The sequence below is a fragment of the Protomyctophum bolini genome, assembly GCF_963924005.1.
Source record: "Protomyctophum bolini genome assembly, chromosome: 9".
Lineage (NCBI taxonomy): Eukaryota > Metazoa > Chordata > Actinopteri > Myctophiformes > Myctophidae > Protomyctophum > Protomyctophum bolini.
This window is the reverse complement of record NC_137870.1, coordinates 45,194,020-45,204,454: the sequence shown is the minus strand read 5'-3', so window position 1 is coordinate 45,204,454 and position 10,435 is coordinate 45,194,020. Positions and strand designations below refer to the sequence as shown.

At 41.2% G+C, this 10,435-nt stretch overlaps 1 protein-coding gene across 1 annotated transcript; it reads right to left on the bottom strand.

The window, feature by feature from the left end:
* Positions 1-798: 798 nt before the first annotated feature.
* Positions 799-9,115, bottom strand: LOC308321516 (uncharacterized protein). Its single transcript, XM_080772446.1, has 7 exons — positions 9,097-9,115; positions 8,944-9,005; positions 6,692-6,756; positions 3,741-3,850; positions 2,281-2,887; positions 1,536-2,058; positions 799-1,239 (listed from the first exon to the last, which is right to left on the bottom strand). The coding sequence occupies exons 3-7, from the start codon at positions 6,729-6,731 to the stop codon at positions 1,017-1,019; spliced, it is 1,503 nt and encodes a 500-aa protein (XP_080628572.1). The 5' UTR covers positions 6,732-6,756; positions 8,944-9,005; positions 9,097-9,115; the 3' UTR covers positions 799-1,016.
* Positions 9,116-10,435: the final 1,320 nt, after the last annotated feature.

Below are 10,435 nucleotides of genomic sequence, written 5' to 3'. Positions count from 1 at the left end.
ACATATGGAAAAAAAGAAAAACAAAGATATGGACTTATGGAGGTATGGAAAACCCTTCCCTCTCTTTTGATGACGATGAAAATGTAAAATTGCAATTGTTTTGAAATGTATCTCGTATCCTTTGTAAGTGAACCATTGTATGGTTGTGTATTTGTAGCTGTTGTATGTTGTGGCGAATAATGTGTTGTGTTTTGTGTACTGGACACCAGGAAGAATAGCCATGCTTTTGCAAGTGCTAATGAGGATCCATAATTAAAGTAAACGTAATTAAATGTCCATGGTCATGAAATGTCCATCAGATCATACATAAACACAATGAAATGTCCACATTCACACGTTCACAAACAAATTATCCACGGGGCGGAATAAACACTGTTTACAAACAAACCAAATGACAGGTGACATACCGTGTGCGCCTTCTGCCGATTATTTTAGGAGAGTTACGTTATCTGTCTTATATTTCTTTATTTTACGTTTAACCCAAAGTCCACGAATGGTTTAAACCAGTGGTTCTCAAAGCGTTAAGTCTCAGGCCATCTCCGTCAATAATGTAATATGAAATAGAAACAATATCCAAAAGAAAACAAGTTATTGTGCAATGAAAGGAAGAAGCTTCCTAAAGCCCAGTTCCCTGAACGCATCACTGGCGGTGTGCCAATAATCACGGTAAAGCACACCCCGTCGAGTATTATTGCTTAATTCATAATGAGAACAATAATCCATGTGAAGACATGACGTTTAATCAACGTTTAATCATTCAATATTAAAAAACGATATTGTCCTATCGCCATGGTAACAGTTGCACGGTTTACCCAGGATGCATTGCACAATTCATTTATTTAGTTAAAACCTTCATTAAAATGTTTTGCATAAAACAAAGATTAAGTCATACGTTCACTATTGCACATTGTTATTGTAGTGGTTCTAAAAGTGTTACCTCAGGGGGTTCCAAATGGACCCTTACAGGTCTTTAAATACAAATACAAATCAAATACTCAAAACATCGGAGTACTTTTTTAAAGCTGGGCGTGGCCCTTCTGCTTGAAGTGACGTGTCAGGTGGTGCATGAGAGCGAAGCTCCGCCCACACTCGGCACAGTGGTAGGGTTTCTCGCCGCTGTGCGTCCTCCCGTGTCTCTTCAGGTCGTTGGCACCGATGAACCTTTTCCCACACTGGTCACAACCGAAGGGTTTCTCCCCCGAGTGGACGCGCTGGTGATCTTTCAACGTACTCGACGCCCTGAAAGTATTATAAATGTCACCATTAATGGCATTCTCAAACGAAAACATTTCATATGACTAAAATACGATGCTTTTTTTTAAATTCAAAGCACTATGAGTAAAACTTAACCCACACTGGTGTCAGAGTCCTGCACGGGTCTAATTTTGACAACCCGGCGCCCACCCCGCCCGTCAATAATCAGGTCCGTCACCCACGATATTAAAATACAAACTAAGACCCCCGGGTACCCGTTGGGTATCCGGGGTACCCGACACCCGTTGCAGGACTCTTGACTGCTGGTAGGGCTTTCTCACCTGAAGCTCTCCCCACACTGCGCACAGCGGTAGGGTTTCTCTCCCGTGTGTTGGGTCCGGTGCAGCTTCAGGTGGTTGAGACTCCTGAAGCTCTCGTCACAGCGCTCACAGGAGAAGGGCTTGTGGTCCGTGTGCATGAGGCCGTGAACCCGCAGCTGCTCCGGCCGCGTGAAGCCGCTGCCGCACTGCGCACAGCGGTAGGGTTTCTCCGCAGAGTGAGTGGCCCGATGCCTCGTCAGAGAGCCTCTGTCGCCGTAGCTTTTGTCGCACTGGTCACATTGGTGTGGTTTCTCTGCTGCAGTGTGAGTGAGCTTTTTGTGACTCGCCTGGTGCTTCTTGAGATGAGACCGGTGAGCGTATCTTTTGTCGCACTGGTCACATTGGTGTGGTTTCTCCGCTGCGGTTGGAGTGGCTTTGTGACTCGCCTGATGCTTCTTCAGATGAGACCGCCTCGCGAAGCTTTTGTCACACCGCTCACAGCTGTGGAGTCTGGGCTGAGCTGATGCTCCTCGCTGCTTCCTGACTGAGGGAGAGAGAGAACAGGAAAGACTCGTTAGAAGAACAAGGATAAACACGTTCCACAATAAAAAGGACTATGCTTAGTTATTGTACTAACAACTGACATCATCAGCGCTGAGTTGTTGATAAAAAGGTGACGGAACTAAAGATTAGTAGATCTTTTATTCAAAAGACTGACTAAAAGACTGACTACATCAAAATGTGCTGTCAGAATCTGTACTGTCACCTTCAACTTCCTGTTCAAGGTGGTCTTCAACTTCCTGTTCAAGGTGGTCTTCAACTTCCTGTTTGACGATGTCATCAACTTCCTGTTTGAAGACGTCTTCAACTTCCTGTTCAAGGTGGTCTTCAGCTTCCTGTTTGACGTTGTCTTCAACTTCCTGTTCAAGGTGGTCTTCAACTTCCTGTTTGACGATGTCATCAACTTCCTGTTTGAAGACGACTTCAACTTCCTGTTCAAGGTGGTCTTCAGCTTCCTGTTTGACGTTGTCTTCAACTTCCTGCTCAAGGTGGTCTTCAACTTCCTGTTTGACGATGTCATCAACTTCCTGTTTGAAGACGACTTCAACTTCCTGTTCAAGGTGGTCTTCAGCTTCCTGTTTGACGATGTCTTCAACTTCCTGTTTGACGACGTCCTCAACTTCCTGTTCAAGGCAGTCTTCAACTTCCTGTTTGACAACGTCTTCAACTTCCTGTTTGACAACGTCTTCAGCTTCCTGTTTGACATCTTCAACTTCCTGTTCAAGGTGGTTTTCAACTTCCTGTTTGACAATGTCTTCAACTTCCTGTTCAAGGTGGTCTTCAACATCCAGTTTGACAACGTCTTCAGCTTCCTGTTTGACAACGTCTTCAGCTTCCTGTTTACAATTGGAATTAGAATGTAGTCGTTAGTCACTGTTAATTTTGTTGACTAAGACTTAGGACTGAAAGACTAAGATTTTGATATTTAGTCCACTGAGACTAGACTAAGACTAAACAATGTCGGATGACATTATTATTGAGGACAATGTATTTGACTAGCCTGGGGTCCACCTATGCTTTCTATGGCATAGGCAGCTCCCGGCAGGATCCACCGGGAGAATCTAGACGCTGCTGCGCGACATGAGACTAATTCATTAAAGCGACAGAGAGAGAGTGTGTGTCTGTGTGTGTGTCAATTGAACAAAGGTGCAGACGATCAGAAATCAGCAGAGAGTGGTCGACGTTTGCGCTACTGTATGCCGAACTGTGGACTCGGACCGAGGCTACCATTTGACTAGCATTGCCGGCCGGCTTTGGAAATGACTGTGGGAGTGTTGGTCATGGACAGTGTTACTGTTACATCCTAGTATGTGGTACTGTATATGGCGATAGTATTCAGTGTGCATTCAGTGATAGTATTAAGTCTGATCTCTCTTTAGAAGCATTAATATTCCAAACGCTTGGTTAAGTCAGCAATTAGGACAGAACATTGACGTTCTAATCAAAACCATAATATTAATTTATAGTTTTGTCGGCCCGTAAATTTAAGTAACTCCAGTGAATAAACGACAAGATAAATAGTCACATAAGTATAGGATGGGTGGAGCGTTCACACACACACACACACACACACACACACACACACACACACACACACACACACACACACACACACACACACACACACACACACACACACACACACACACACACACACACACCTACCAGTTTGTTCCGTGTTGAGCTGGAGGTCAGGGGGTTAAGGTCGTCCTCAGGTTCCCGTTTAACAGAAACCGTTCCTGATGGTCGAGGAGAACTTCCCCCCATAGACTGGTCTGTATGGAGGAATACATAGACTGGTCTCTATAGTGTTGTTTTTGGCAGCAGATTTTGATTTTAGTTTTAGTCTCTTGAATAGTTTATTTAGTTTTAGGGCGCTTTCACACCCAAAGTTCGCTTAGAAGGTCCGGATCAAGGACCAAGGACCAAATATTTGCATTTTGATTTTGGTCCGTTTGGTGTTCACACTGGACTTTGTAAAGCGTACCAAATATGTAAACAAATGACACGTGGACATGTTAAGCGAACCAAATAGTGAGGGAAAAAGAACATGAGGGGAAATCACTGTCTACAATTTTTGGGGCAACCTTCAGTCACACAGAGAGAGAAGAGAACAGCAACATGACAGCAACAACTTGCTATTGCATTCATTCTTATTAATTATTTTATTAGCCAAATAAGAGCAGCAGATGAACAGGAGCAGGTGTTTGAACAATAATGTGCTTGCTCCTGATGCATACAATTCACGGAGACGTATACGTATAGCCTACAAGGTATCCCCGATAAAAATGACTTTTCTTCCATGTGTGCACCTTGACCCGATTAGATATATGTTATTTCTGCGCATCAAATCGGCGGGCATTTCCATGTCATCTTATGGTTTAAACTTGAAGGTGGTCAGTTAGTAGGTTATTGAGCTTCAAGTCAGAAAAGCTCCGCTGCAGCTAATTGAGTTGACCTAGTTTTACGTCTTTTGCTAAAGTGATGTAGGCCTAATCAATTAATCATTTGGGACCACCTGTGTATAGCTTATTTAACATTGGCTTTTTCTCTATACGTGCGGCCGTGCGCGACATGGATGATTTTAAATATTTCAAATTCTCTGTCCCTGCGTCTCTCCCATATGAATATATGGGTCTCTCCCCCTCATGTGCGCCCCCCCCCCCCACACACACACACACACACACACACACACACACACACACACACACACACACACACACAGACAGACAGACAGACAGACAGAAAAAAGGAGGGGACACGAGTTGAAAGAGAAACTCTCGCATGAAGACTCATGCATCGCATGCTTTGTCATAACTTTGCGTGACGGCGGCGCATGCTTAAAATAAACAGATCTACAAGCTTACATCGTGTACCATATACCGTACACCGTGTCGATAATTATACATCTGTTATTTTTGCGCATGTGAACCTCGTACGCTGCCATTACATTTGCGCTGCGCCTCGACATGCGTCTACTATTAAAATAAAATCAGACTGTCAGCTGTCATATCAATAGTGATCCCCGTAAAAAATACATGCTTTTATAACTAATTATTAATGCAGCCTCACAACTGCCGAAGCCCGACAGCTATTTTGGCTATCGTACTGTATTTGGTCCTCTATAAAGTCCGAATGCATTCACACCAGTAACGAACCGCACCGTGGTTCGTTTGGAAGCGAACCGAGTCCGGCCTTTTTTAGCGGACCATGGTTCGTTTCTTTGATCCGCACCAGAGTTCGGATGCATGTTCACACCAACCGAACCAAAGGGGTAAGCGGACCATGGTTCGTTTTAAACGAACCAAACATGTCCGGTGTGAAAGTGCCCTTAGTCACATTTAAGTCACCTGGAATATCTTAGTGTTAGTCTAGTTTTAGTCGACTAAATCTACAGTTGATTTAGTCGACTAAAATGTATTTTGGCGGGCCTTGATGGTCATAATGACTGTTTTTACACTTCCTGAAAATAGCCGATCTACAAGCTCACAACGCAGTGCGGCTTGTTGTGAGCTTGTAGATCGGCTATTTTCAGCAAGCAACCAAGTGTACAATTACTTACATTATACTGGATCTCTTGTCCACTAGTCCCTTCCTAACATTTTAGTCTAGTTTTTCGTTGTTGACGAAATTGTCAGTATACTTTGTTTTGTTTTTCTCGTTGTTTTGTTTTTCTCGTTGTCTGTTTTTTTGTTTGTTTGTTTTGTTTGTTTAATTTTCTACTCTTGTTTAAATGGCATCTGTTTGTTTTGTTTATATGTTGATTGTTATGCATATCTTCAACAGTATTTTGGAATACGTTGAGATAAGGATAGGCACTAATAAGCTTTAAGCTTCTGCCTATGCCTTTTCCATCACCTAAAAAGTAAACAGTTTTTGTGTAATGTCTCCCTCTCTGAAAGATCGAAATAAACTATTCATTCATTCATTCATTCATTCATTCATATTTAGTCCTAGTATTATTCATCATAGCTTGGTTTTCATTTAGTTTTCGTCAGTGAAAAAAGGTAGTCGATGAACATTTTTCGTCTTAGTTTTCAGTCGACGAAATCAACACTGCTTAGTCGGCTGGTCCGGGGAATCTGTGCACAAACACAAGCACAGCTACCAGACGGAAAAGTGATTGGAAATAAATCTACCTGGCATACTGGAAAGATCGAGACAACCCAAAACCAAAGCAAAATGGAATGCCATACATCACTAAAAAGAGAATATATAGTATTGCCTGAATACTTGAGCACGATAAACGACCCAAAACTTAGGAAAGCCTTGACTAGGTTCACTAACAGACTCAGTGAACACAACCTTGCAACAGAGAAAGGCCGCCACAGACAGACCCCGCTGATGAATTGAACATGGTGGACCCTCTTGTAAACAAGTGTAATGCTTAATTGGGTCGTCCACTCACAGTTAACAGTCTTTGTATTGAGTTTGTGCTTGAAATGTACTGTAATTCTGCAAACTGTTAATAAATAAATCAATCCCAAGGGAAGACAGTGTTGTAGTCGAGTCCTAGCCTGGTGAAACCACTCCCCCTGCTGGACAACATTAGCACCTGTGCTCAGCTATACCCTGGGTAAATACAGAACTACAAGAATGAATACAATTAGTTGTACCTGTATGACAAGAGACAAATGAACCTTGTTGATTGTCCATTCTTCACTCTAGACAGAGAAATCATCTGAAAGACAAAGCAAAAATCAATCAATCAATAAATGTCATTGTCTACAGTGGAAACAATTACTCAGAGGGTATTCATAAAATCTGGGAATACATTTCTTACCAAGAATTTCTTTCACCACTTTTGTAGAAATATTCAACATTAATGTCGATTGTCGAATGTCCAAATCAAGTTCTAATCATGCAGTAACTTGTCATTACTTTTTTTGACCAAACAGCCAATTATTACATCAAGGATCAGGTCTTCATCAGGCAAATATCATGATTATATTTGCATATTTGCATCATATTTGCCCGATGAAGACCGAGTTTCATGGAGCTATAGATACAGTGGTTCCCAAACTTTTTCCATCTCAAGGACCCCCAAAATTATACTCATTAGCCCGCGGACCCCCATTTGAAAATATATGCCAAGGACCCCCATAAGAGAAGATTGTTACGGCTTTATAGCAGTGATTCTCAACCATTTTCATTTCAAGGAGCCCCCTGGCTTGACCTGAATTAGGCTACGGTCCCTCATGTAATGGAATTTATGTCTCTGGGACCCCAATGTATATTGTAAAATCAAAGCTAATTTTAACTCTGAGAGTGTACAAATGGAACCGTTAGGGTACACTCTCTGAGTTATAGACCCATAAGGGTCCATTTGGTTCCTAATTATCAAATAGCTTGGGACCCCGGCCAGGAACTCTCTCAAGGACCCCACTTTGGGGGGGTCACATTTTGTTCAAACAACAATCGAAACGGTCAATGTGAACAACAAGCATAAGCTATATGCAGTTTAGTAATAGTAACTGTTACCATGACGACCAAACGAGTAAACGCTCCAGCAGATTGAGAAATAAACTGCCAGGTTTATGAAAACAAGCCCAAGAGAAGCGATCATGTTAAACCACATTTGAAAATAGCAGATCCACAAGCTCATGACACAACATGTTGTGATCTTGTATATCTGCAAGGTGACAAAATAATGTGGAATATTTATTTTTAAACATTTTAACAATGTTAACTCTGGTATGGGAGTCGCTGGCTGTGGCAGTTCAACCTGCCACTGGGACTGAATGGTTAACATTTTAATTATTATTTATGATTGCAGAGTGATATTTGTTATTTTGACGATATATATATAATATATAGCCTATTGTGTGATGCTTTATTAAAGTTAATTGACTGTTGACTCCATTGAAGGGAGCAACTACCAACTACTAGCTGTGGGGAACATGCCAAAAGTGGTTAGAGATCTCTTGACTTTGATTATACTATGGGAATCATTTATAGAGTAGTATATGTGACACTTTAAAATGTGTGTTATGACTTATGAATGATTTGTGATGTATCTGGACATTGATGCACTGGTTCGATTGTGGAATCAATCCGGGGTTGGTTTGGTCTAAATGGGAGGGGCCTATAGCCTTTATAAGGAGCACCTGCCACTGCCGCAATCAATGTAGGATTGTAGGGAGCAGAGCAGACCAAAAGAGCCAACCTGGCCAGTGGGCTGTAAATACCTTGTTTGTGTTTGGTTTGTTTGAATGACCATTTATCGTGGACTCTGCAAAGGTGAAATAAAAACGGATTGTTTTTGTATAGAAAAGACTGCTTGCTATTTTTGGTATTTTGCCATTTCTGAGCATTTTGGGAGTAGTTTGAGAGTTGGTTCAGTTCCAATTTTGGCCTATACTACCTTCACTCAGACCAGAGTGGCACAACCTATTTTTTGATGTAGGGTCCTCTATCAAATACATTATATACATACATACATTATTATAATACATATTATCTACACATTAGAAATAAGCCCAAATAAACAACTACACTTTAGAAACAAGACCAAATAAACAACTACACTTTAGAAACAAGACCAAATAAACAACTAGCCTACACATTAGAAACGAGACCAAATACTACACATTAGAAACAAGACCAAATTAACAACTACACTTTAGAAACAAGCCCAAATAAACTATTCGAAACGAGACCAAATAAACAACTACACATTAGAAACAAGACCAAATCATCATATTTGGTCTTTAGTAGAAACTTTAGTAGAAAGACCAAATAAACCCACATCTACCAATATTTACAAGCAATATTACAGAAAAACAAGCCCAATGTCACTTGTAATAAGCAGACATGGCAACACTGTGCAGGAATAATGAACATAAACCAATGAAAACGGAATAAAAACCTGTTACGGCACAGCCGGTGACCTGTAGAATTCTGTGACTCCGTGCAATATATGTCGTTTATCTATAAACATTGAAACAATGTATCAGTCTGTAGTTTATGTGTGATATTATGAACTATAATATGAACAACACAAACATATTGATTTACATACCGTTACGTTCTGAAGAATCACTGTCTGCTTCCACGTGAAAAACAACAACAGTGCGTCAAGTAAAATTTAGTTAACAAACGTGACATCCGGAGGTCGATTTCACAATAAAAGTTATCTTTGTTGTTTTTAAACATGTCACAGTGCCACACTGCCACCTAATGGCCGTTTCTCAATATACCCAAACTTGGGAAGTTCAGACTTGAGTCCTTGGGAGTTCAGTTCAGACTTGCAACTTGCAAGTTCGCCTCGGATACAAATTGAACGTGTTCTAATATTATCATCACTTTACCCAAATACAGCTCAAGTGAAGTTAAGAGGTTTTTGACATTAATGTTTTGAAATGTTTGATTAGAATGTCCACCTGCATACAGCAATTTGAATGTATTCAATCAATCAATCAAATGATGATGTATGCACAGTACAGTAGGCCTACTTGAGTAAATCTACTTTCCACCACTGGAGGATTAACACAACAAACACACCCACAAAGAACAGCCAACATAAAAGTTCTTTAGTCTTCCTAGAAATGTGCTTGAGTAAAAGTAAAATATTTGTCTTGGAAATGTACTCTAGTAAGTGTATATAATAATAATAATAATAATAATAATAATAATAATCTAATACTAAGTGATGCTCTGTACTTCTGTACAGTACACAAGAGGAATAGAAAGAACATTTACCACCAGTGATTTACACATTCTCCTCTAGCCTCTCTCTGCTCTCCTCTCTGAAGTCTGATTGGCCCTGAGTGTGATCACCTGTGAGCAGCAGCTGAAGCAGGTTGGCTAATGAAACAAGACAGTATAAAAGCTCTGGTGGAGTCTTCTCTTCTGTTTGTTTTACTGAAGGACATTTAGTAGTAGTGGGGCTTCCAACTTCCAAGGGGGTTTTCTCAGCTACATGGGGAAGCCATGAACTCCTTTTGTCATGATTTATTTTACAAAAAGCAACTGGAGCAGGCGCCAGTCTCCATATTCTAGCTGTGTAACATTAACAACTGAAAAGTGAAAACATCATATCTACAAGCTCACAATAAGTGTCGAGAGGGTGTGTAGATTGCCTATTTTTGACAACAATGTTTTGGGTTAACTGTTAGGCACTGGGGAGGCACTCAGAGGGGACACTGGGAGGCACTGGGGAGACACTGGGGAGGCACTGGACATTTCATATCACACACACTCCATGATTCACTAGGCCCCTCAAAAAAAAAAAAAAAGCTTGGCAAGGCGCGATTTATTTCAATTGCTGCGCCATGTTGCGCAGCGCCATGCCAACAACATTGTGCAGGAAACCCTGGCACTGCTGCATGTACAGTACATACACTATGCAGCCCTGTAGT

What these genes read in the sequence shown, in the direction of transcription:
- LOC308321516 (XM_080772446.1), bottom strand. Translation starts at nt 6,731, where the DNA reads ATGGACAATCAACAAGGTTCATTTGTCTCTTGTCATACAG. An exon ending in GCTCAACACGGAACAAACTG is followed by an intron (nt 2,888 to 3,740) that starts GTAGGTGTGTGT and finishes GTTGTCAAACAG; the next exon opens with GAAGCTGAAGACGTTGTCAA. An exon ending in CAGTGTGGGGAGAGCTTCAG is followed by an intron (nt 1,240 to 1,535) that starts GTGAGAAAGCCC and finishes TAATACTTTCAG; the next exon opens with GGCGTCGAGTACGTTGAAAG.